The sequence below is a fragment of the Staurois parvus genome, unplaced genomic scaffold (assembly GCF_062004578.1).
Source record: "Staurois parvus isolate SC_StPar_1 unplaced genomic scaffold, SC_StPar_1.0 ptg000860l, whole genome shotgun sequence".
In the NCBI taxonomy this organism is placed as follows: Eukaryota; Metazoa; Chordata; class Amphibia; order Anura; family Ranidae; genus Staurois; species Staurois parvus.
The window spans coordinates 3,550,684-3,578,428 of record NW_028318656.1 but is presented as its reverse complement, the minus strand read 5'-3'; the positions used below and the strand labels follow the sequence as shown (position 1 = coordinate 3,578,428).

Here is a 27,745-nt window from a genome sequence, read left to right as displayed (position 1 = left end):
TCTCTCAGCACCAATGTAAGGGACCTTCTTCTCTCTGAGCACCAATGTAAGGGACCTTCTTCTCTCTGAGCAGCAATGTAAGGGACCTTCTTCTCTCTCAGCACCAATGTAAGGGACCTTCTTCTCTCTGAGCACCAATGTAAGGGACCTTCTTCTCTCTGAGCACCAATGTAAGGGACCCTCTTCTCTCTGAGCACCAATGTTAGGGACATTCTTCTCTCTGAGCATCAGTGTAAGGGACCTTCTTCTCTCTGAGCATCAATGTAAGGGACCTTCTTCTCTCTGAGCACCAGTGTAAGGGACCTTCTTCTCTCTCAGCACCAATGTAAGGGATCATCTTCTCTCTCAGCAACAATGTAAGGGTCATTCTTCTCTCTGAGCACCAGTGTAAGGGACCGTCTTCTCTCTGAGCACCAGTGTAAGGGACCTTCTTCTCTCTGAGCACCAATGTAAGGGACCTTCTTCTCTCTGAGCACCAATGTAAGGGACATTCTTCTCTCTGAGCACCAATGTAAGGGACCTTCTTCTCTCTGAGCATCAATGTAAGGGACCTTCTTCTCTCTCAGCACCAATGTAAGGGACCTTCTTCTCTCTGAGCACCAATGTAAGGGACCTTCTTCTCTCTGAGCAGCAATGTAAGGGACCTTCTTCTCTCTCAGCACCAATGTAAGGGACCTTCTTCTCTCTGAGCACCAATGTAAGGGACCTTCTTCTCTCTGAGCACCAATGTAAGGGACCTTCTTCTCTCTCAGCACCAATGTAAGGGACCTTCTTCTCTCTCAGCACCAATTTAAGGGTCATTCTTCTCTCTGCCGGGGTGTTCAGCTTTAAGATCCCCAATGACTGTGTAATTAATGGGCACTTCAATATCTTCTCCGATCAAAAACCAGACAAAGCCGGATGTTTTGGTCTCCCCACGTCACCGGCATATACGACAGACGAGGAGACATTTGGCTGAACCCTGTGTTAAATCTCAGCTCTCAGCCTCCTCCATCCGTTTCCTGCAGGATTAACCCAGCCGACTGATCCTTTCCACATTAAACCGTCTAATCCCACCAGACCGATCTGTCTTCACCAGGAGACCCCCCATCCTTCGTATTTCTGACCCAGGGTGCACTCCCATTTGTTTTTACATTTCCATCACCCTGATTGGGCAGCTGGAGTAGTGATTACACCGTAAATCAATGAGAGAGACAGTATAGGGGAGTTCAGGAGCCAACAAGCAGCATGTTCTAGCACACGGGTGTCAAACTGGAGGCCCTCCAGCTGTTGCCAACTACAAGTCCCATGAGGCATTGTAAAATTGACAGTTACAAGCATGACTCCCAAAGGCAGAGGCATGATGGGATTTGTAGTTTGGCAACAGCTGGAAGACCGCCAGTTTGACACCCCCGCTCTAGTAGATATCAGGTTTAAAGAAAAATACTAGTCAATGTAGAAATGTATATCTTATAATTACATAAGTGCAATTAAAATGATCGACCTCCAATGAAGCGAACTGCATTAGCCTTGATGCCATCTATGACTTTCAATGGGACCTCTATACATGAATGGTTGGGGGACGGCAAACAGGTGTAGTGTGGGGGTCCCCCCTTCCCCCTTTCCCCATTGACTACATAAGATAAGGAATAGATGAGGTTTTGAGACAAAGAGGAATAATCGGCACCTTGTAATGTCTGTATGGCTTTCAAAGCTGAAATCTGATCTGCTTATATTTTGCCTTTACTCCCCTCCTCATGAACATATCAATGAAATCTTTCAGTAAAACCTTTCCGTTTTCATTACATATCTTATTTTAGACCTGGTGACACAACCACTGGGTCTCTGTGCCTCTTTTTGCAATGCAGGCAGTTCATGGATGTGGGGAGGGGTCAACAGGGTGCTGTACATACACTACCTTGCCAAAAGTATTGGGCCGCCTGCCTTTCCACACACATGAACTTTAATGTCCTCCCAGTCTTAGTCTGTAGGGTTCAATATTGAGTTGGCCCCGCTCTTTGCAGCTATAACAGCTTCAAGTCTTCTGGGAAGGCCATCCACAAGGTTTAGGAGGGTGTCTATGGGAAGGTTTGAGTTGGCCCCGCCCTTTGCAGCTATAACAGCTTCAACTCTTCTGGGAAGGCCATCCACAAGGTTTAGGAGGGTGTCTATGGGAAGGTTTGAGTTGGCCCCACCCTTTGCAGCTATAACAGCTTCAAGTCTTCTGGGAAGGCCGTCCACAAGGTTTAGGAGGGTGTCTATGGGAAGGTTTGGGTTGGCCCCGCCCTTTGCAGCTATAACAGCTTCAACTCTTCTGGGAAGGCCGTCCACAAGGTTTAGGAGGGTGTCTATGGGAAGGTTTGGGTTGGCCCCGCCCTTTGCAGCTATAACAGCTTCAACTCTTCTGGGAAGGCCGTCCACAAGGTTTAGGAGGGTGTCTATGGGAAGGTTGGACCATTCTTCCAAAAGTACATTTGTGAGGTCAGGCACTGATGTCGGACGAGAAGGCCTGGCTCACAGTCTCCGCTCTAATTCATCCCAAAGGTGTTCTGTGGGGTTGAGGTCAGGACTCTGTGCAGGCCAGTCAAGTTTCTCCACCCCAAACTGGCTCCTCCATGTCTTTATGGACCTTGCTTTGTGTACTGGTGTGCAGTCATGTTGGAACAGGAAGGGGTCATCCCAAAAATTTGGGACATTAAATTGTCCAAAATGTCTTAGTATGCTGACGCCTTACGTGTTCACTGGAACTAGGGGGCCAAGCCCAACCCCTGAAAAACAACCCCACACCATAATCCCCCCTCCACCAAACTTTACACTTGGCACAATGCGGTCAGGCAAGTACCGTTCTCCTGCCAACTGCCAAACCCAGACACGTCCATCAGATTGCCAGACAGAGAAGCATGATTGGTCACTCCAGAAATGTGTCTTTAGATGGGTTTGACTTTAACTCCTTCACGCAGGTGCTTCCTGGCCCTTTAAGGGGTTTCTGACGCTGGGAGGTGGGGTTTAGGATCATGTGACCGCCGTGATTGGCTGTCATGGCAGTCACATGATCGTACAGGCCACAATCGCAAGGAGAGATCAGGACCTTTCCGTCAGACGCCAACACATGTGCTGGGAGCACGCAGGGCACACGCTCTTAGCACATGCCCGTTTACAAGTGGCACGCAAATATGCAGCCGAGAGGCCACATATTTGCGTGCTGTCTGCGTGAAGGTTAAAGAGACTTTGATCCTGCCTGAGTACCAGACATTGTAACCCCGGCTTCACACCAATGCTTTTTTTAATGCTTTTTGAAGAAACACACAACACAGTCCATTTGACATGGTTTCCTATTGGACATGTTCACATCTATGCTTTTTTGAGCTGCTGCGTTTTTGGAAAGGGACTTTTTTACAGACAAAAAAGCAGTGTTTTTGCTACAATACAGTTCAATGGAGAAGCTGTTGAAACACATTTAGTGCATTTGCCGTGTTTTAACCGCATTTTGCGTTTTTTTTTTCCGTCCAGCAAAAAAAAAAACTGAAAAAAATGCAAAATGCTGTAAAAACGTGCATGTAAAAATGCAAGGAGCAATGCAGAAAGCATTATAAAATGGATCAAAAGCAAAAAGCATAGGTGTGAACCAAGCCTAATGTCACATCAAAGTTGCACCTATCCAAAGTTGCATCAAAGTCACACCTATCCATGGCAGTCACATGATCACATCCAAAGTTGCATCAAAGTCACACCTATCCATGGCAGTCACAGGATCACATCCAAAGTTGCATCAAAGTCACACCTATCCATGGCAGTCACATGATCACATCCAAAGTTGCATCAAAGTCACACCTATCCATGGCAGTCACATGATCATATCCAAAGTTGCATCAAAGTCACACCTATCCATGGCAGTCACATGATCACATCCAAAGTTGCATCAAAGTCACACCTATCCATGGCAGTCACATGATCACATTCAAAGTTGCATCAAAGTCACACCTATCCATGGCAGTCACATGATCATATCCAAAGTTGCATAAAAGTCACACCTATCCAAAGTTGCATCAAAGTCACACCTATCCATGGCAGTCACAGGATCACATCCAAAGTTGCATCAAAGTCACACCTATCCATGGCAGTCACAGGATCACATCCAAAGTTGCATCAAAGTCACACCTATCCATGGCAGTCACATGATCACATCCAAAGTTGCATCAAAGTCACACCTATCCATGGCAGTCACATGATCATATCCAAAGTTGCATCAAAGTCACACCTATCCATGGCAGTAACATGATCATATCCAAAGTTGCATCAAAGTCACACCTATCCATGGCAGTCACATGATCACATCCAAAGTTGCATCAAAGTCACACCTATCCAAAGTTGCATCAAAGTCACACCTATCCATGGAAGTCACATGATCACATCCAAAGTTGCATCAAAGTCACACCTATCCATGGCAGTCACATGATCACATCCAAAGTTGCATCAAAGTCACACCTATCCATGGCAGTCACATGATCATATCCAAAGTTTCATCAAAGTCACACCTATCCATGGCAGTCACAGGATCATATCCAAAGTTGCATCAAAGTCACACCTATCCAAAGTTGCAGCAAAGGCACACATATGACGTCCTCCCATTCTCACCGCGCATGCGTGGCTCCCGGAGTGCAGCAATCGGCGTTGCGCTGTGTCCCTCGGACACAGCGGTTTACCGATCCATGAAAAGACCCGAAGTAATGGCTCGGTCATTTGATCAGCTGTGTCCAATCAGCTGATCACATGTAAACAGGGAAATGCCGGTTATCAGCATTTCTCTCCTCACGAGCTGTCACGCTGACAGAGGAGAGAAGAGACGGTAATCGGCATTCCATGGAGGGGACATGTACACAGATCATCAGTGACCTGATGATCAGTGTGCCCTGATGATCAATGTAGCCCCAGCAGCGCCACCTGTCAGTGTTTATCAGTGCCAGCTCTCAGTGCACATCAATGCCACCTGCCAGTGCCCATCAGTGCCACATCAATGCCACATATCAGTGCCCATCTGAGCTGCCTTTCAGTATCACCCATCAGTGCCAGGCAGTGCCATCTATCAGTGCTGCCAATCAGTGCCAGTCTGTGCCGCCTATCAGTGCCAATCAGTGTTGCCTATCAGTGCCATATATGAGTGCTGCCTTTCAGTGCCCATCAGTGATGCCTGTCAATGCCCATCAGTGCCACCTACCAATGCCTCCTCATCAGTGCCCATCAGTGCCACCTATCAGTGCCCATCAGTGCAACCACATTAGCGCACATCAGTGAAGGAGAAAAATCACTTATTTACAAAATTGTATAACAAAAACTAAGAAAAAAATTTTTTTTTTCAAAATTTTCTGTGTTTTTGGTCTGTTTAAGAAAAAATAAAAAACCCCGAGGTGAATAAACACTACCAAAATAAAGCTCTGTCAGAAAAAATGATAAAAATTTCATACGGGTACAGTGTTGCATGACCGCGCAATTGTCAAAGTGTGACAGCGCTGAAAGCTGGAAATTGGCCTGGGCGGGAAGGGGGTATAAGTGTCCTGTAGGCCAGGGGTTAAAGATGCTGGAACTTTGGGTCGCATAGATTTGAATGGCTCCCATTGAAATACACGGGATGCGACTTTATGTGTCCAGAGTCGCATGACAAGTCGCACGAGTGTTATTAAAGCCTGAGCGGGCGGGGTTACGTTTCACTCCTGAACCTAAACACACCTGCTATCCAAATCTCCCATTTGGCCGGATCTCTGTGTTTGACTTCCTGGCTCTGCACGCCTGCTGCAGATATTATGCGAGGACGCAGGACCCCTCGTTCTGTGTTTTCATATTTGTTTTAGGTTATGGAGAACACAAAAGGAAGGCTTGTTGAACAGGAAAAACAAAAAACGCCAAGTTGACAGGAATGCCACCAGACTCTGGAGGAGATACAGCAATATACAAAGCCAGGGAGGATAAGGACGGCCATCAGGCTCACACTACAATAAGGTGCTGGGGGGGGGGGGATAAAAACGTGGGGAAAGGAACCAAATGTGTCTAAAAACTGGATGTGTTCTCATGACGTTGTCATATAATAGCGAGAAACTTGTGTTCAAGGCTCAGAAAATAAGCTGCATTTCCCCTGACTGTCCCTAGGGGGCTCTGCATGTCTATACACAGTCACAGGATGTAAACAAGCACCATATGGCACTGTGACCTGTCCGTGAACACAGCACGCCAAAGACCGGGCCCAGCACACTGCACGGAAAGAAGAGCGGGCCCAGCACACTGCATGGGAAGAAGATCAGGCCCAGCACACTGCATGGAAAGAAGACCGGGACCAGCACACTGCATGGAAAGAAGATCGGGCCCAGCACACTGCATGGGAAGAAGATCGGGCCCAGCACACTGCATGGGAAGAAGATCGGGCCCAGCACACTGCATGGAAAGAAGATCGGGCCCAGCACACTGCATGGAAAGAAGATCGAGCCCAGCACACTGCATGGAAAGAAGATCGGGCCCAGCACACTGCATGGAAAGAAGAAGATCGGACCCAGCACACTGCATGGAAAGAAGAAGACCGGGCCCAGCACACTGCATGGAAAGAAGAAGACCGGGCCCAGCACACTGCATGGAAAGAAGATCGGGCCCAGCACACTGCATGGGAAGAAGATCGGGCTCAGCACACTGCATGGAAAGAAGATCGGGCCCAGCACACTGCATGGAAAGAAGATCGGGCCCAGCACACTGCATGGAAAGAAGATCGGGCCCAGCACACTGCATGGAAAGAAGATCGAGCCCAGCACACTGCATGGAAAGAAGATCGGGCCCAGCACACTGCATGGAAAGAAGAAGATCGGACCCAGCACACTGCATGGAAAGAAGAAGACCGGGCCCAGCACACTGCATGGAAAGAAGAAGACCGGGCCCAGCACACTGCATGGAAAGAAGATCGGGCCCAGCACACTGCATGGGAAGAAAATCGGGCCAAGCACACTACATGAAAAGAAGATCGAGCCCAGCACACTGCATGGAAAGAAGACCGGGCGCAGCACACTGCATGGAAAGAAGACCGGGCCCAGCACACTGCATGGAAAGAAGACCGGACCCAGCACACTGCATGGGAAGAAGACCGGGCCCAGTACACTGCATGAGAAGATCGGGCTCAGCACACTGCATGGAAAGAAGATCAGGCCCAGCACACTGCAAGGAAAGAAGATCGGACCCAGCACACTGCATGGAAAGAAGATCGGGGCCAGCACACTGCATGGAAAGAAGACGGGCCCAGCACACTGCATGGAAAGAAGACCGGACCCAGCACACTGCATGGGAAGAAGACCGGGCCCAGTACACTGCATGAGAAGATCAGGCTCAGCACACTGCATGGAAAGAAGATCGGGCCCAGCACGCTGCATGGAAAGAAGAGCGGGCCCAGCACGCTGCATGGAAAGAAGAACGGGCCCAGCACGCTGCATGGAAAGAAGAACGGGCCCAGCACACTGCATGGAAAGAAGATTGGGCCAAGCACGCTGCATGGAAAAAAGACCGAGCCCAGCACGCTGCATGGAAAGAAGACCAGACCCAGCACACTGCATGGAAAGAAGACCGGACCCAGCACACTGCATGGAAAGAAGACCGGACCCAGCACACTGCATGGAAAGAAGACCGGACCCAGTACACTGCATGGAAAGAAGACCGGACCCAGCACACTGCATGAGAAGAAGATCGGGCTCAGCACACTGCATGGAAAGAAGATCGGGCCCAGCACACTGCATGGAAAGAAGATCGGGCCCAGCACACTGCAAGGAAAGAAGATCGGACCCAGCACACTGCATGGAAAGAAGATCGGGGCCAGCACACTGCATGGAAAGAAGACCGGGCCAAGCACACTGCATGGAAAGAAGACCGGGCCAAGCACACTGCATGGAAAGAAGATTGGGCCCACCACACTGCATGGAAAGACGACTGGGCCCAGCACACTGCATGGAAAGAAGATCGGGCCCAGAACACTGCATGGAAAGAAGACCGGGCCCAGAACACTGCATGGAAAGAAGACCGGACCCAGCACACTGCATGGGAAGAAGACCGGGCCCAGCACACTGCATGGGAAGAAGATCGAGCCCAGTACACTGCATGGAAAGAAGACCGGGCCCAGCACACTGCATGAACAGAAGACCGGGCCCAGCACACTGCATGGAAAGAAGATCGGGCCCAGCACACTGCATGAACAGAAGATCGGGCCCAGAACACTGCATGGAAAGAAGATCGGGCCCAGAACACTGCATGAAAAGAAGATCGGGCACAGCACACTGCATGGAAAGAAGATTGGACCCAGCACACTGCATGGAAAGAAGATCGGGGCCAGCACACTGCATGGAAATAAGACCGGGCCCAGCACACTGCATGGAAAGAAGACCGGGCCCAGCACACTGCATGGAAAGAAGACCGGGCCCAGCACACTGCATGGAAAGAAGACCGGGCACAGCACACTGCATGGAAAGATCGGGCCCCGAACACTGAATGGAAAGATCGGGCCCAGCACACTGCATGGAAAGAAGACCGGACCCAGCACGCTGCATGGAAAGAAGACCGGGCCCAGCACGCTGCATGGAAAGAAGACCGGGCCCAGCACGCTGCATGGAAAGAAGACCGGGCCCAGCGCACTGCATGGAAAGAAGACCGGGCCCAGCGCACTGCATGGAAAGAAGACCGGGCCCAGCGTACTGCATGGGAAGAAGACCGGGCCCAGCACACTGCATGAGAAGAAGATCGGGCTCAGCACACTGCATGGAAAGAAGATCGGGCCCAGCACACTGCATGGAAAGAAGATCGGGCCCAGCACACTGCATGGAAAGAAGATCGGGCCCAGCACACTGCATGGAAAGAAGATCGGGCCCAGCACACTGCATGGAAAGAAGATCGGGCCCAGCACACTGCATGGAAAGAAGATCGGGCCCAGCACACTGCATGGAAAGAAGATCGGGCCCAGCACACTGCATGGAAAGAAGATCGGGCCCAGCACACTGCATGGAAAGAAGATCTGGGCCAGCACACTGCATGGAAAGAAGACCGAGGCCAGCACACTGCATGGAAAGAAGACTGGGCCCAGCACACTGCATGGAAAGAAAACCGGGCCCAGCACACTGCATGGAAAGAAGACCGGGCCAAGCACACTGCATGGAAAGAAGACCGGACCCAGCACACTGCATGGAAAGAAGATTGGGCCCACCACACTGCATGGAAACAAGACCGGACCCAGCACACTGCATGGAAACAAGACCGGACCCAGCACACTGCATGGAAAGAAGACCGGACCCAGCACACTGCATGGAAAGAAGACCGGACCCAGCACACTGCATGGAAAGAAGACCGGACCCAGCACACTGCATGGAAAGAAGACCGGGCCCAGCACACTGCATGGAAAGAAGACCGGACCCAGCACACTGCATGGAAAGAAGACCGGACCCAGCACACTGCATGGAAAGAAGACCGGACTCAGCACACTGCATGGAAAGAAGACCGGGCCCAGCACACTGCATGGAAAGAAGACCGGGCCCAGCACACTGCATGGAAAGAAGACCGGGCCCAGCACACTGCATGGAAAGAAGACCGGGCCCAGCACACTGCATGGAAAGAAGACCGGGCCCAGCACACTGCATGGAAAGAAGACCGGGCCCAGCACACTGCATGAAAAGAAGACCGGGCTCAGCACACTGCATGGAAAGAAGACCGGACCCAGCACACTGCATGGAAAGAAGACCGGACCCAGCACACTGCATGGAAAGAAGACCGGACCCAGCACACTGCATGGAAAGAAGACCGGACCCAGCACACTGCATGGAAAGAAGACCGGGCCCAGCACACTGCATGGAAAGAAGACCGGACCCAGCACACTGCATGGAAAGAAGACCGGACCCAGCACACTGCATGGAAAGAAGACCGGACTCAGCACACTGCATGGAAAGAAGACCGGGCCCAGCACACTGCATGGAAAGAAGACCGGGCCCAGCACACTGCATGGAAAGAAGACCGGGCCCAGCACACTGCATGGAAAGAAGACCGGGCCCAGCACACTGCATGGAAAGAAGACCGGGCCCAGCACACTGCATGGAAAGAAGACCGGGCCCAGCACACTGCATGGAAAGAAGACCGGGCTCAGCACACTGCATGGAAAGAAGACCGGACCCAGCACACTGCATGGAAAGAAGACCGGACCCAGCACACTGCATGGAAAGAAGACCGGACCCAGCACACTGCATGGAAAGAAGACCGGGCCCAGCACACTGCATGGAAAGAAGACCGGGCCCAGCACACTGCATGGAAAGAAGACCGGGCCCAGCACACTGCATGGAAAGAAGATCGGGGCCAGCACACTGCATGGAAAGAAGACCGGACCCAGCACACTGCATGGAAAGAAGATTGGGCCCACCACACTGCATGGAAACAAGACCGGACCCAGCACACTGCATGGAAACAAGACTGGGCCCAGCACACTGCATGGAAAGAAGACCGGGCCCAGCACACTGCATGGAAAGAAGATCTGGGCCAGCACACTGCATGGAAAGAAGACCGGGCCCAGCACACTGCATGGAAAGAAGACCGGGCCCAGCACACTGCATGGAAAGAAGACCGGGCCCAGCACACTGCATGGAAAGAAGACCGGGCCCAGCACACTGCATGGAAAGAAGACCGGGCCCAGCACACTGCATGGAAAGAAGACTGGGCCCAGCACACTGCATGGAAAGAAAACCGGGCCCAGCACACTGCATGGAAAGAAGACCGGGCCAAGCACACTGCATGGAAAGAAGACCGGACCCAGCACACTGCATGGAAAGAAGATTGGGCCCACCACACTGCATGGAAACAAGACCGGACCCAGCACACTGCATGGAAACAAGACCGGACCCAGCACACTGCATGGAAAGAAGACCGGACCCAGCACACTGCATGGAAAGAAGACCGGACCCAGCACACTGCATGGAAAGAAGACCGGACCCAGCACACTGCATGGAAAGAAGACCGGACCCAGCACACTGCATGGAAAGAAGACCGGACTCAGCACACTGCATGGAAAGAAGACCGGGCCCAGCACACTGCATGGAAAGAAGACCGGGCCCAGCACACTGCATGGAAAGAAGACCGGGCCCAGCACACTGCATGGAAAGAAGACCGGGCCCAGCACACTGCATGGAAAGAAGACCGGGCCCAGCACACTGCATGGAAAGAAGACCGGGCCCAGCACACTGCATGGAAAGAAGACCGGGCCCAGCACACTGCATGGAAAGAAGACCGGGCTCAGCACACTGCATGGAAAGAAGACCGGACCCAGCACACTGCATGGAAACAAGACCGGACCCAGCACACTGCATGGAAAGAAGACCGGACCCAGCACACTGCATGGAAAGAAGACCGGGCCCAGCACACTGCATGGAAAGAAGACCGGGCCCAGCACACTGCATGGAAAGAAGACCGGGCCCAGCACACTGCATGGAAAGAAGACCGGGCCCAGCACACTGCATGGAAAGAAGACCGGGCCCAGCACACTGAATGGAAAGAAGACCGGGCCCAGCACACTGCATGGAAAAAAGACCGGGCCCAGCACACTGCATGGAAAGAAGACCGGGCCCAGAACACTGAATGGAAAGAAGACCGGGCCCAGCACACTGCATGGAAAGAGGACCGGGCCCAGCACACTGCATGGAAAGAAGACCGGGCCCAGCACACTGCATGGAAAGAAGACCGGGCCCAGCACACTGCATGGAAAGAAGACCGGGCCCAGCACACTGCATGGAAAGAAGACCGGGCCCAGAACACTGAATGGAAAGAAGACCGGGCCCAGAACACTGCATGGAAAAAAGACCGGGCCCAGCACACTGCATGGAAAGAAGACCGGGCCCAGAACACTGAATGGAAAGAAGACCGGGCCCAGCACACTGCATGGAAAGAGGACCGGGCCCAGCACACTGCATGGAAAGAAGACCGGGCCCAGCACACTGCATGGAAAGAAGACCGGGCCCAGCACACTGCATGGAAAGAAGACCGGGCCCAGAACACTGAATGGAAAGAAGACCGGGTCCAGAACACTGCATGGAAAAAAGACCGGGCCCAGCACACTGCATGGAAAGAAGACCGGGCCCAGAACACTGAATGGAAAGAAGACCGGGCCCAGCACACTGCATGGAAAGAAGACCGGGCCCAGCACACTGCATGGAAAGAAGATCGGGGCCAGCACACTGCATGGAAAGAAGACCGGGCCCAGCACACTGCATGGAAAGAAGACCGGGCCCAGCACACTGCATGGAAAGAAGACCGGGCCCAGCACACTGCATGGAAAGAAGACCGGGCCCAGCACACTGCATGGAAAGAAGACCGGGCCCAGCACACTGCATGGAAAGAAGACCGGGCCCAGCACACTGCATGGAAAGAAGACCGGGCCCAGCACACTGCATGGAAAGAAGATCGGGGCCAGCACACTGCATGGAAAGAAGACCGGGCCCAGCACACTGCATGGAAAGAAGACCGGGCCCAGCACACTGCATGGAAAGAAGACCGGGCCCAGCACACTGCATGGAAAGAAGACCGGGCCCAGCACACTGCATGGAAAGAAGACCGGGCCCAGCACACTGCATGGAAAGAAGACCGGGCCCAGCACACTGCATGGAAAGAAGACCGGGCCCAGCACACTGCATGGAAAGAAGACCGGGCCCAGCACACTGCATGGAAAGAAGACCGGGCCCAGCACACTGCATGGAAAGAAGACCGGGCTCAGCACACTGCATGGAAAGAAGACCGGGCTCAGCACACTGCATGGAAAGAAGATCGGGCCCAGCACACTGCATGGAAAGAAGACCGGACTCAGCACACTGCATGGAAAGAAGACCGGGCCCAGCACACTGCATGGAAAGAAGACCGGGCCCAGCACACTGCATGGAAAGAAGACCGGGCCCAGCACACTGCATGGAAAGAAGACCGGGCCCAGCACGCTGCATGGAAAGAAGACCGGGCCCAGCACGCTGCATGGAAAGAAGACCGGGCCCAGCGCACTGCATGGAAAGAAGACCGGGACCAGCGCACTGCATGGAAAGAAGACCGGGCCCAGCGTACTGCATGGGAAGAAGACCGGGCCCAGCACACTGCATGAGAAGAAGATCGGGCTCAGCACACTGCATGGAAAGAAGATCGGGCCCAGCACACTGCATGGAAAGAAGATCGGGCCCAGCACACTGCATGGAAAGAAGATCGGGCCCAGCACACTGCATGGAAAGAAGACCGGACCCAGCACACTGCATGGAAAGAAGACCGGGCCCAGCACACTGCATGGAAAGAAGACCGGACCCAGCACACTGCATGGAAAGAAGACCGGACTCAGCACACTGCATGGAAAGAAGACCGGGCCCAGCACACTGCATGGAAAGAAGACCGGGCCCAGCACACTGCATGGAAAGAAGACCGGGCCCAGCACACTGCATGGAAAGAAGACCGGGCCCAGCACACTGCATGGAAAGAAGACCGGACCCAGCACACTGCATGGAAAGAAGACCGGGCCCAGCACACTGCATGGAAAGAAGACCGGACCCAGCACACTGCATGGAAAGAAGACCGGACCCAGCACACTGCATGGAAAGAAGACCGGACTCAGCACACTGCATGGAAAGAAGACCGGGCCCAGCACACTGCATGGAAAGAAGACCGGGCCCAGCACACTGCATGGAAAGAAGACCGGGCTCAGCACACTGCATGGAAAGAAGACCGGACCCAGCACACTGCATGGAAAGAAGACCGGACCCAGCACACTGCATGGAAAGAAGACCGGACCCAGCACACTGCATGGAAAGAAGACCGGGCCCAGCACACTGCATGGAAAGAAGACCGGGCCCAGCACACTGCATGGAAAGAAGACCGGGCCCAGCACACTGCATGGAAAGAAGACCGGGCCCAGCACACTGCATGGAAAGAAGACCGGGCCCAGCACACTGCATGGAAAGAAGACCGGACCCAGCACACTGCATGGAAAGAAGATTGGGCCCACCACACTGCATGGAAACAAGACCGGACCCAGCACACTGCATGGAAAAAAGACCGGACCCAGCACACTGCATGGAAAGAAGACCGGACCCAGCACACTGCATGGAAAGAAGACCGGACCCAGCACACTGCATGGAAAGAAGACCGGACCCAGCACACTGCATGGAAAGAAGACCGGACCCAGCACACTGCATGGAAAGAAGACCGGACTCAGCACACTGCATGGAAAGAAGACCGGGCCCAGCACACTGCATGGAAAGAAGACCGGGCCCAGCACACTGCATGGAAAGAAGACCGGGCCCAGCACACTGCATGGAAAGAAGACCGGGCCCAGCACACTGCATGGAAAGAAGACCGGGCCCAGCACACTGCATGGAAAGAAGACCGGGCCCAGCACACTGCATGGAAAGAAGACCGGGCCCAGCACACTGCATGGAAAGAAGACCGGGCTCAGCACACTGCATGGAAAGAAGACCGGACCCAGCACACTGCATGGAAACAAGACCGGACCCAGCACACTGCATGGAAAGAAGACCGGACCCAGCACACTGCATGGAAAGAAGACCGGGCCCAGCACACTGCATGGAAAGAAGACCGGACCCAGCACACTGCATGGAAAGAAGACCGGGCCCAGCACACTGCATGGAAAGAAGACCGGACCCAGCACACTGCATGGAAAGAAGACCGGACTCAGCACACTGCATGGAAAGAAGACCGGGCCCAGCACACTGCATGGAAAGAAGACCGGGCCCAGCACACTGCATGGAAAGAAGACCGGGCCCAGCACACTGCATGGAAAGAAGACCGGGCCCAGCACACTGCATGGAAAGAAGACCGGACCCAGCACACTGCATGGAAAGAAGACCGGGCCCAGCACACTGCATGGAAAGAAGACCGGACCCAGCACACTGCATGGAAAGAAGACCGGACCCAGCACACTGCATGGAAAGAAGACCGGACTCAGCACACTGCATGGAAAGAAGACCGGGCCCAGCACACTGCATGGAAAGAAGACCGGGCCCAGCACACTGCATGGAAAGAAGACCGGGCTCAGCACACTGCATGGAAAGAAGACCGGACCCAGCACACTGCATGGAAAGAAGACCGGACCCAGCACACTGCATGGAAAGAAGACCGGACCCAGCACACTGCATGGAAAGAAGACCGGGCCCAGCACACTGCATGGAAAGAAGACCGGGCCCAGCACACTGCATGGAAAGAAGACCGGGCCCAGCACACTGCATGGAAAGAAGACCGGGCCCAGCACACTGCATGGAAAGAAGACCGGGCCCAGCACACTGCATGGAAAGAAGACCGGACCCAGCACACTGCATGGAAAGAAGATTGGGCCCACCACACTGCATGGAAACAAGACCGGACCCAGCACACTGCATGGAAAAAAGACCGGACCCAGCACACTGCATGGAAAGAAGACCGGACCCAGCACACTGCATGGAAAGAAGACCGGACCCAGCACACTGCATGGAAAGAAGACCGGACCCAGCACACTGCATGGAAAGAAGACCGGACCCAGCACACTGCATGGAAAGAAGACCGGACTCAGCACACTGCATGGAAAGAAGACCGGGCCCAGCACACTGCATGGAAAGAAGACCGGGCCCAGCACACTGCATGGAAAGAAGACCGGGCCCAGCACACTGCATGGAAAGAAGACCGGGCCCAGCACACTGCATGGAAAGAAGACCGGGCCCAGCACACTGCATGGAAAGAAGACCGGGCCCAGCACACTGCATGGAAAGAAGACCGGGCCCAGCACACTGCATGGAAAGAAGACCGGGCTCAGCACACTGCATGGAAAGAAGACCGGACCCAGCACACTGCATGGAAACAAGACCGGACCCAGCACACTGCATGGAAAGAAGACCGGACCCAGCACACTGCATGGAAAGAAGACCGGGCCCAGCACACTGCATGGAAAGAAGACCGGGCCCAGCACACTGCATGGAAAGAAGACCGGGCCCAGCACACTGCATGGAAAGAAGACCGGGCCCAGCACACTGCATGGAAAGAAGACCGGGCCCAGCACACTGAATGGAAAGAAGACCGGGCCCAGCACACTGCATGGAAAAAAGACCGGGCCCAGCACACTGCATGGAAAGAAGACCGGGCCCAGAACACTGAATGGAAAGAAGACCGGGCCCAGCACACTGCATGGAAAGAGGACCGGGCCCAGCACACTGCATGGAAAGAAGACCGGGCCCAGCACACTGCATGGAAAGAAGACCGGGCCCAGCACACTGCATGGAAAGAAGACCGGGCCCAGCACACTGCATGGAAAGAAGACCGGGCCCAGAACACTGAATGGAAAGAAGACCGGGCCCAGAACACTGCATGGAAAAAAGACCGGGCCCAGCACACTGCATGGAAAGAAGACCGGGCCCAGAACACTGAATGGAAAGAAGACCGGGCCCAGCACACTGCATGGAAAGAGGACCGGGCCCAGCACACTGCATGGAAAGAAGACCGGGCCCAGCACACTGCATGGAAAGAAGACCGGGCCCAGCACACTGCATGGAAAGAAGACCGGGCCCAGAACACTGAATGGAAAGAAGACCGGGTCCAGAACACTGCATGGAAAAAAGACCGGGCCCAGCACACTGCATGGAAAGAAGACCGGGCCCAGAACACTGAATGGAAAGAAGACCGGGCCCAGCACACTGCATGGAAAGAAGACCGGGCCCAGCACACTGCATGGAAAGAAGATCGGGGCCAGCACACTGCATGGAAAGAAGACCGGGCCCAGCACACTGCATGGAAAGAAGACCGGGCCCAGCACACTGCATGGAAAGAAGACCGGGCCCAGCACACTGCATGGAAAGAAGACCGGGCCCAGCACACTGCATGGAAAGAAGACCGGGCCCAGCACACTGCATGGAAAGAAGACCGGGCCCAGCACACTGCATGGAAAGAAGACCGGGCCCAGCACACTGCATGGAAAGAAGATCGGGGCCAGCACACTGCATGGAAAGAAGACCGGGCCCAGCACACTGCATGGAAAGAAGACCGGGCCCAGCACACTGCATGGAAAGAAGACCGGGCCCAGCACACTGCATGGAAAGAAGACCGGGCCCAGCACACTGCATGGAAAGAAGACCGGGCCCAGCACACTGCATGGAAAGAAGACCGGGCCCAGCACACTGCATGGAAAGAAGACCGGGCCCAGCACACTGCATGGAAAGAAGACCGGGCCCAGCACACTGCATGGAAAGAAGACCGGGCCCAGCACACTGCATGGAAAGAAGACCGGGCTCAGCACACTGCATGGAAAGAAGACCGGGCTCAGCACACTGCATGGAAAGAAGATCGGGCCCAGCACACTGCATGGAAAGAAGACCGGACTCAGCACACTGCATGGAAAGAAGACCGGGCCCAGCACACTGCATGGAAAGAAGACCGGGCCCAGCACACTGCATGGAAAGAAGACCGGGCCCAGCACACTGCATGGAAAGAAGACCGGGCCCAGCACGCTGCATGGAAAGAAGACCGGGCCCAGCACGCTGCATGGAAAGAAGACCGGGCCCAGCGCACTGCATGGAAAGAAGACCGGGACCAGCGCACTGCATGGAAAGAAGACCGGGCCCAGCGTACTGCATGGGAAGAAGACCGGGCCCAGCACACTGCATGAGAAGAAGATCGGGCTCAGCACACTGCATGGAAAGAAGATCGGGCCCAGCACACTGCATGGAAAGAAGATCGGGCCCAGCACACTGCATGGAAAGAAGATCGGGCCCAGCACACTGCATGGAAAGAAGACCGGACCCAGCACACTGCATGGAAAGAAGACCGGGCCCAGCACACTGCATGGAAAGAAGACCGGACCCAGCACACTGCATGGAAAGAAGACCGGACTCAGCACACTGCATGGAAAGAAGACCGGGCCCAGCACACTGCATGGAAAGAAGACCGGGCCCAGCACACTGCATGGAAAGAAGACCGGGCCCAGCACACTGCATGGAAAGAAGACCGGGCCCAGCACACTGCATGGAAAGAAGACCGGACCCAGCACACTGCATGGAAAGAAGACCGGGCCCAGCACACTGCATGGAAAGAAGACCGGACCCAGCACACTGCATGGAAAGAAGACCGGACCCAGCACACTGCATGGAAAGAAGACCGGACTCAGCACACTGCATGGAAAGAAGACCGGGCCCAGCACACTGCATGGAAAGAAGACCGGGCCCAGCACACTGCATGGAAAGAAGACCGGGCTCAGCACACTGCATGGAAAGAAGACCGGACCCAGCACACTGCATGGAAAGAAGACCGGACCCAGCACACTGCATGGAAAGAAGACCGGACCCAGCACACTGCATGGAAAGAAGACCGGGCCCAGCACACTGCATGGAAAGAAGACCGGGCCCAGCACACTGCATGGAAAGAAGACCGGGCCCAGCACACTGCATGGAAAGAAGACCGGGCCCAGCACACTGCATGGAAAGAAGACCGGGCCCAGCACACTGCATGGAAAGAAGACCGGGCCCAGCACACTGCATGGAAAGAAGACCGGGCTCAGCACACTGCATGGAAAGAAGACCGGACCCAGCACACTGCATGGAAAGAAGACCGGACCCAGCACACTGCATGGAAAGAAGACCGGACCCAGCACACTTCATGGAAAGAAGACCGGGCCCAGCACACTGCATGGAAAGAAGACCGGGCCCAGCACACTGCATGGAAAGAAGACCGGGCCCAGCACACTGCATGGAAAGAAGACCGGGCCCAGCACACTGCATGGAAAGAAGACCGGGCCCAGCACACTGCATGGAAAGAAGACCGGGCCCAGCACACTGCATGGAAAAAAGACCGGGCCCAGCACACTGCATGGAAAGAAGACCGGGCCCAGAACACTGAATGGAAAGAAGACCGGGCCCAGCACACTGCATGGAAAGAGGACCGGGCCCAGCACACTGCATGGAAAGAAGACCGGGCCCAGCACACTGCATGGAAAGAAGACCGGGCCCAGCACACTGCATGGAAAGAAGACCGGGCCCAGAACACTGAATGGAAAGAAGACCGGGCCCAGAACACTGAATGGAAAGAAGACCGGGCCCAGCACACTGCATGGAAAGAAGACCGGGCCCAGCACACTGCATGGAAAGAAGACCGGGCCCAGCACACTGCATGGAAAGAAGACCGTGCTCAGCACACTGCATGGAAAGAAGACCGGGCCCAGCACACTGCATGGAAAGAAGACCGGGCCCAGCACACTGCATGGAAAGAAGATCGGGGCCAGCACACTGCATGGAAAGAAGACCGGGCCCAGCACACTGCATGGAAAGAAGACCGGGCCCAGCACACTGCATGGAAAGAAGACCGGGCCCAGCACACTGCATGGAAAGAAGACCGGGCCCAGCACACTGCATGGAAAGAAGACCGGGCCCAGCACACTGCATGGAAAGAAGACCGGGCCCAGCACACTGCATGGAAAGAAGACCGGGCCCAGCACACTGCATGGAAAGAAGACCGGGCCCAGCACACTGCATGGAAAGAAGACCGGGCCCAGCACACTGCATGGAAAGAAGACTGGGCCCAGCACACTGCATGGAAAGAAAACCGGGCCCAGCACACTGCATGGAAAGAAGACCGGGCCAAGCACACTGCATGGAAAGAAGACCGGACCCAGCACACTGCATGGAAAGAAGATTGGGCCCACCACACTGCATGGAAACAAGACCGGACCCAGCACACTGCATGGAAACAAGACCGGACCCAGCACACTGCATGGAAAGAAGACCGGACCCAGCACACTGCATGGAAAGAAGACCGGACCCAGCACACTGCATGGAAAGAAGACCGGACCCAGCACACTGCATGGAAAGAAGACCGGACCCAGCACACTGCATGGAAAGAAGACCGGACCCAGCACACTGCATGGAAAGAAGACCGGACCCAGCACACTGCATGGAAAGAAGACCGGACTCAGCACACTGCATGGAAAGAAGACCGGGCCCAGCACACTGCATGGAAAGAAGACCGGGCCCAGCACACTGCATGGAAAGAAGACCGGGCCCAGCACACTGCATGGAAAGAAGACCGGGCCCAGCACACTGCATGGAAAGAAGACCGGGCCCAGCACACTGCATGGAAAGAAGACCGGGCCCAGCACACTGCATGGAAAGAAGACCGGGCCCAGCACACTGCATGGAAAGAAGACCGGGCTCAGCACACTGCATGGAAAGAAGACCGGACCCAGCACACTGCATGGAAAGAAGACCGGACCCAGCACACTGCATGGAAAGAAGACCGGGCCCAGCACACTGCATGGAAAGAAGACCGGGCCCAGCACACTGCATGGAAAGAAGACCGGGCCCAGCACACTGCATGGAAAGAAGACCGGGCCCAGCACACTGCATGGAAAGAAGACCGGGCCCAGCACACTGAATGGAAAGAAGACCGGGCCCAGCACACTGCATGGAAAAAAGACCGGGCCCAGCACACTGCATGGAAAGAAGACCGGGCCCAGAACACTGAATGGAAAGAAGACCGGGCCCAGCACACTGCATGGAAAGAGGACCGGGCCCAGCACACTGCATGGAAAGAAGACCGGGCCCAGCACACTGCATGGAAAGAAGACCGGGCCCAGCACACTGCATGGAAAGAAGACCGGGCCCAGAACACTGAATGGAAAGAAGACCGGGCCCAGAACACTGCATGGAAAAAAGACCGGGCCCAGAACACTGAATGGAAAGAAGACCGGGCCCAGCACACTGCATGGAAAGAGGACCGGGCCCAGCACACTGCATGGAAAGAAGACCGGGCCCAGCACACTGCATGGAAAGAAGACCGGGCCCAGCACACTGCATGGAAAGAAGACCGGGCCCAGAACACTGAATGGAAAGAAGACCGGGCCCAGAACACTGCATGGAAAAAAGACCGGGCCCAGCACACTGCATGGAAAGAAGACCGGGCCCAGAACACTGAATGGAAAGAAGACCGGGCCCAGCACACTGCATGGAAAGAGGACCGGGCCCAGCACACTGCATGGAAAGAAGACCGGGCCCAGCACACTGCATGGAAAGAAGACCGGGCCCAGCACACTGCATGGAAAGAAGACCGGGCCCAGAACACTGAATGGAAAGAAGACCGGGCCCAGAACACTGAATGGAAAGAAGACCGGGCCCAGCACACTGCATGGAAAGAAGACCGGGCCCAGCACACTGCATGGAAAGAAGACCGGGCCCAGCACACTGCATGGAAAGAAGACCGGGCCCAGCACACTGCATGGAAAGAAGACCGGGCCCAGCACACTGCATGGAAAGAAGACCGGGCCCAGCACACTGCATGGAAAGAAGATCGGGGCCAGCACACTGCATGGAAAGAAGACCGGGCCCAGCACACTGCATGGAAAGAAGACCGGGCCCAGCACACTGCATGGAAAGAAGACCGGGCCCAGCACACTGCATGGAAAGAAGACCGGGCCCAGCACACTGCATGGAAAGAAGACCGGGCCCAGCACACTGCATGGAAAGAAGACCGGGCCCAGCACACTGCATGGAAAGAAGACCGGGCCCAGCACACTGCATGGAAAGAAGACCGGGCCCAGCACACTGCATGGAAAGAAGACCGGGCCCAGCACACTGCATGGAAAGAAGACCGGGCCCAGCACACTGCATGTAAAGAAGACCGGGCCCAGCACACTGCATGGAAAGAAGACCGGGCCCAGCACACTGCATGGAAAGAAGACCGGGCCCAGCACACTGCATGGAAAGAAGACCGGGCCCAGCACACTGCATGGAAAGAAGACTGGGCCCAGCACACTGCATGGAAAGAAAACCGGGCCCAGCACACTGCATGGAAAGAAGACCGGGCCAAGCACACTGCATGGAAAGAAGACCGGACCCAGCACACTGCATGGAAAGAAGATTGGGCCCACCACACTGCATGGAAACAAGACCGGACCCAGCACACTGCATGGAAACAAGACCGGACCCAGCACACTGCATGGAAAGAAGACCGGACCCAGCACACTGCATGGAAAGAAGACCGGACCCAGCACACTGCATGGAAAGAAGACCGGACCCAGCACACTGCATGGAAAGAAGACCGGACCCAGCACACTGCATGGAAAGAAGACCGGACCCAGCACACTGCATGGAAAGAAGACCGGACTCAGCACACTGCATGGAAAGAAGACCGGGCCCAGCACACTGCATGGAAAGAAGACCGGGCCCAGCACACTGCATGGAAAGAAGACCGGGCCCAGCACACTGCATGGAAAGAAGACCGGGCCCAGCACACTGCATGGAAAGAAGACCGGGCCCAGCACACTGCATGGAAAGAAGACCGGGCCCAGCACACTGCATGGAAAGAAGACCGGGCCCAGCACACTGCATGGAAAGAAGACCGGGCTCAGCACACTGCATGGAAAGAAGACCGGACCCAGCACACTGCATGGAAAGAAGACCGGACCCAGCACACTGCATGGAAAGAAGACCGGACCCAGCACACTGCATGGAAAGAAGACCGGGCCCAGCACACTGCATGGAAAGAAGACCGGGCCCAGCACACTGCATGGAAAGAAGACCGGGCCCAGCACACTGCATGGAAAGAAGACCGGGCCCAGCACACTGCATGGAAAGAAGACCGGGCCCAGCACACTGAATGGAAAGAAGACCGGGCCCAGCACACTGCATGGAAAAAAGACCGGGCCCAGCACACTGCATGGAAAGAAGACCGGGCCCAGAACACTGAATGGAAAGAAGACCGGGCCCAGCACACTGCATGGAAAGAGGACCGGGCCCAGCACACTGCATGGAAAGAAGACCGGGCCCAGCACACTGCATGGAAAGAAGACCGGGCCCAGCACACTGCATGGAAAGAAGACCGGGCCCAGAACACTGAATGGAAAGAAGACCGGGCCCAGAACACTGCATGGAAAAAAGACCGGGCCCAGCACACTGCATGGAAAGAAGACCGGGCCCAGAACACTGAATGGAAAGAAGACCGGGCCCAGCACACTGCATGGAAAGAGGACCGGGCCCAGCACACTGCATGGAAAGAAGACCGGGCCCAGCACACTGCATGGAAAGAAGACCGGGCCCAGCACACTGCATGGAAAGAAGACCGGGCCCAGAACACTGAATGGAAAGAAGACCGGGCCCAGAACACTGCATGGAAAAAAGACCGGGCCCAGCACACTGCATGGAAAGAAGACCGGGCCCAGAACACTGAATGGAAAGAAGACCGGGCCCAGCACACTGCATGGAAAGAGGACCGGGCCCAGCACACTGCATGGAAAGAAGACCGGGCCCAGCACACTGCATGGAAAGAAGACCGGGCCCAGCACACTGCATGGAAAGAAGACCGGGCCCAGAACACTGAATGGAAAGAAGACCGGGCCCAGAACACTGAATGGAAAGAAGACCGGGCCCAGCACACTGCATGGAAAGAAGACCGGGCCCAGCACACTGCATGGAAAGAAGACCGGGCCCAGCACACTGCATGGAAAGAAGACCGGGCCCAGCACACTGCATGGAAAGAAGACCGTGCTCAGCACACTGCATGGAAAGAAGACCGGGCCCAGCACACTGCATGGAAAGAAGACCGGGCCCAGCACACTGCATGGAAAGAAGATCGGGGCCAGCACACTGCATGGAAAGAAGACCGGGCCCAGCACACTGCATGGAAAGAAGACCGGGCCCAGCACACTGCATGGAAAGAAGACCGGGCCCAGCACACTGCATGGAAAGAAGACCGGGCCCAGCACACTGCATGGAAAGAAGACCGGGCCCAGCACACTGCATGGAAAGAAGACCGGGCCCAGCACACTGCATGGAAAGAAGACCGGGCCCAGCACACTGCATGGAAAGAAGACCGGGCCCAGCACAGTGCATGGAAAGAAGACCGGGCCCAGCACACTGCATGGAAAGAAGACCGGGCCCAGCACACTGCATGGAAAGAAGATCGGGGCCAGCACACTGCATGGAAAGAAGACCGGGCCCAGCACACTGCATGGAAAGAAGACCGGGCCCAGCACACTGCATGGAAAGAAGACCGGGCCCAGCACACTGCATGTAAAGAAGACCGGGCCCAGCACACTGCATGGAAAGAAGACCGGGCCCAGCACACTGCATGGAAAGAAGACCGGGCCCAGCACACTGCATGGAAAGAAGACCGGGCTCAGCACACTGCATGGAAAGAAGACCGGGCTCAGCACACTGCATGGAAAGAAGATCGGGCCCAGCACACTGCATGGAAAGAAGACCGGGCCCAGCACACTGCATGGAAAGAAGACCGGACCCAGCACACTGCATGGAAAGAAGACCGGGCTCAGCACACTGCATGGAAAGAAGACCGGACCCAGCACACTGCATGGAAAGAAGACCGGGCCCAGCACACTGCATGGAAAGAAGACCGGGCCCAGCACACTGCATGGAAAGAAGACCGGGCCCAGCACACTGCATGGAAAGAAGACCGGGCCCAGCACACTGCATGGAAAGAAGACCGGGCCCAGCACACTGCATGGAAAGAAGACCGGGCCCAGCACACTGCATGGAAAGAAGACCGGGCTCAGCACACTGCATGGAAAGAAGACCGGGCTCAGCACACTGCATGGAAAGAAGATCGGGCCCAGCACACTGCATGGAAAGAAGACCGGGCCCAGCACACTGCATGGAAAGAAGACCGGACCCAGCACACTGCATGGAAAGAAGACCGGGCTCAGCACACTGCATGGATAGATGGCAATCAGAATCAATAACAATACTGTATATAAAATGCAATCTTAAAACCTCTTTTAATACCTTCTGATCCAGATACGTCACACAATTTCTGGGGGTTTCTAAACTTCACCACACTAATCATGATACAAACACACAGCACACACATCATAGTACACGCACCACGGCACACACATCATAGTACACGCACCACGGCACACACATCACAGTACACGCACCACGGCACACACATCATAGTACACGCACCACGGCACACACATCATAGTACACGCACCACGACACACGCATCATAAGGTACACACGGCGCACACATCATAGTACACGCACCACAGCACACACATCATAAGGTACACACGGCGCACAGCTCTGAGCTCCGCAGCACAGGGAACGCTGGATGTCACACAGCTCTGTCCCCAGGCATGTCATCCATCATCCAACTACTCTCATCCCTCAGCACAAAAGACACACCAGACCCCGAGCCAACATCATCCTCCACTATCACTTGTCACAGCATAACTCCTCCCCCCTCTGTCACAGCATAACATGTCCATTCTCCATCACCTGTCACAGTATTACCCCTCCCCCTCTCCATCACCTGTCACAGTATTACCCCTCCCCTCTCCATCACCTGTCACAGTATTACCCCTCCCCTCTCCATCACCTGTGACAGTATTACCCTTCCCCCCTCCATCACCTGTCACAGTATTACCCCTCCCCTCTCCATCACCTGGCACAGTATTACCCCTCCCCCTCTCCATCACCTGGCACAGTATTACCCCTCCCCTCTCCATCACCTGTCACAGTATTACCCTTCCCCCCTCCATCACCTGGCACAGTATTACCCCTCTCCATCACCTGTCACAGTATTACCCTTCCCCCTCCATCACCTGTCACAGTATTACCCTTCCCCCCTCCATCACCTGGCACAGTATTACCCCTCCCCCTCTCCATCACCTGGCACAGTATTACCCCTCCCCCTCTCCATCACCTGGCACAGTATTACCCCTCCCCCCTCCATCACCTGTCACAGTATTACCCTTCCCCCTCCATCACCTGGCAGAGTATTACCCCTCCCCCTCTCCATCACCTGTCACAGTATTACCCCTCCCCCTCTCCATCACCTGTCACAGTATTACCCCTCCCCCTCTCCATCACCTGTCACAGTATTACCCCTCGTCCTCTACATCACCTCTCACAGTATTACCCTTCCCCCTCTCCATCACCTGGCACAGTATTACCCTTCCCCCTCTCCATCACCTGGCACAGTATTACCCTTCCCCCTCTCCATCACCTGTCACAGTATTACCCTTCCCCCTCTCCATCACCTGTCACAGTATTACCCTTCCCCCTCCATCACCTCTCACAGTATTACCCCTCCCCCTCCATCACCTGTCACTGTATTACCCCTCCCCCTTCATCACCTGTCACTGTATTACCCCTCCCCCTCCATCACCTGTCACTGTATTACCCCTCCCCTGGCACAGTATTACCCCTCCCCCTCCATCACCTGTCACTGTATTACCTCTCCATCACCTGGCACAGTATTACCCCTCCCCCTCTCCATCCCCTGACACAGTATTACCCCTCCCCCTCCATCACCTGTCACTGTATTACCCCTCCCCCTCCATCACCTGTCACTGTATTACCCCTCCATCACCTGTCACAGTATTACCCCTCCCCCTCCATCACCTGTTACTGTATTACCCCTCCCCCTCCATCGCCTGTCACTGTATTACCCCTCCCCCTCCATCGCCTGTCACTGTATTACCCCTCCCCCTCCATCACTTGTCACTGTATTACCCCTCCATCACCTGTCACAGTATTACCCCTCCCCCTCCATCACCTGTTACTGTATTACCCCTCCCCCTCCATCGCCTGTCACTGTATTACCCCTCCCCCTCCATCACCTGTCACTGTATTACCCCTCCCCCTCCATCACCTGTCACTGTATTACCCCTCCATCACCTGGCACAGTATTACCACTCCCCCTCCATTGCCTGTCACTGTATTACCCCTCCCCCTCCATCGCCTGTCACTGTATTACCCCTCCCCTTCCATCACCTGTCATTGTATTACCCCTCCCCCTCCATCACCTGTCACTGTATTACCCCTCCCCCTCCATCGCCTGTCACTGTATTACCCCTCCCCTTCCATCACCTGTCACTGTATTACCCCTCCCCTTCCATCACCTGTCATTGTATTACCCCTCCCCCTCCATCACCTGTCATTGTATTACCCCTCCCCCTCCATCACCTGTCATTGTATTACCCCTCCCCCTCCATCACCTGTCATTGTATTACCCCTCCCCCTCCATCACCTGTCACTGTATTACCCCTCCCCCTCCATCACCTGTCATTGTATTACCCCTCCATCACCTGTCACTGTATTACCCCTCCCCCTCCATCACCTGTCATTGTATTACCCCTCTCTGTCCCCCTATAAATGACACTGTCTCTCTGTATCTCCCCAGCACCCTCACACAGAGACCTCTCATAGTTTTGTGGAGTCTGGCCCCTCCCCCCTAGTCTGGTTGTCAGACTCCTCCCTCTTTTTTCCATGCCCCTCCCCCTTTTTCAAGGCCCTGGAGTCGCCCCTGCCCCCCTCACCGTTCGCGCCGCCTCAGCCCAGGTCCGGCCCTTCTTCTTCCTCCGCCGTTTCCTCCTCTTCCGCCGGGCGGCGTCCCTCACCGTGTTGTGCGGCATGGCGGCCTCCGCTCCTCTCACCGCACCGCCGCCGAGGCCATAGCAAGGCCGCTACTGTACTGAGGGCAGCGGGGGTCATGTGACGGTGACGTCACCTACTGTACGGCGCCTGTCAGATGGAGGGGCGGAACGAGGACAGGTCGTGAGAGGCGGGGAACCTATGGGCCCGTGACGTCACCTTTTTCGAGTAGTGTCAGAAGCAGAGGGCGGGACTTCAGGGCGGGACTTCGCGGCGGCACTGCGCATACGCAGTGGCCGTGGCGACAGTTACGTAGATACTGTTGCTAAGCAGAGGCCGCCGTCAGCTGTACAGTTATTGTATTGTGGAGGTCTGTCAGCAATAATATCAGTATT

The 27,745-nt window shown here is 55.2% G+C and overlaps 1 protein-coding gene across 1 annotated transcript in view; it reads right to left on the bottom strand.

Moving 5' to 3' along the window:
• ASXL2 (ASXL transcriptional regulator 2) overlaps nucleotides 1–27,492 on the bottom strand; it is a 229,216-nt gene extending 201,724 nt beyond the window's left edge. The window contains exon 1 of the mRNA XM_089655663.1: nucleotides 27,296–27,492. Within this exon, the coding sequence (XP_089511789.1) occupies nucleotides 27,296–27,391 (96 nt within the window). The 5' untranslated portion in view covers nucleotides 27,392–27,492. The remainder of the gene's footprint in view (nucleotides 1–27,295) is intronic.
• Nucleotides 27,493–27,745: the final 253 nt, after the last annotated feature.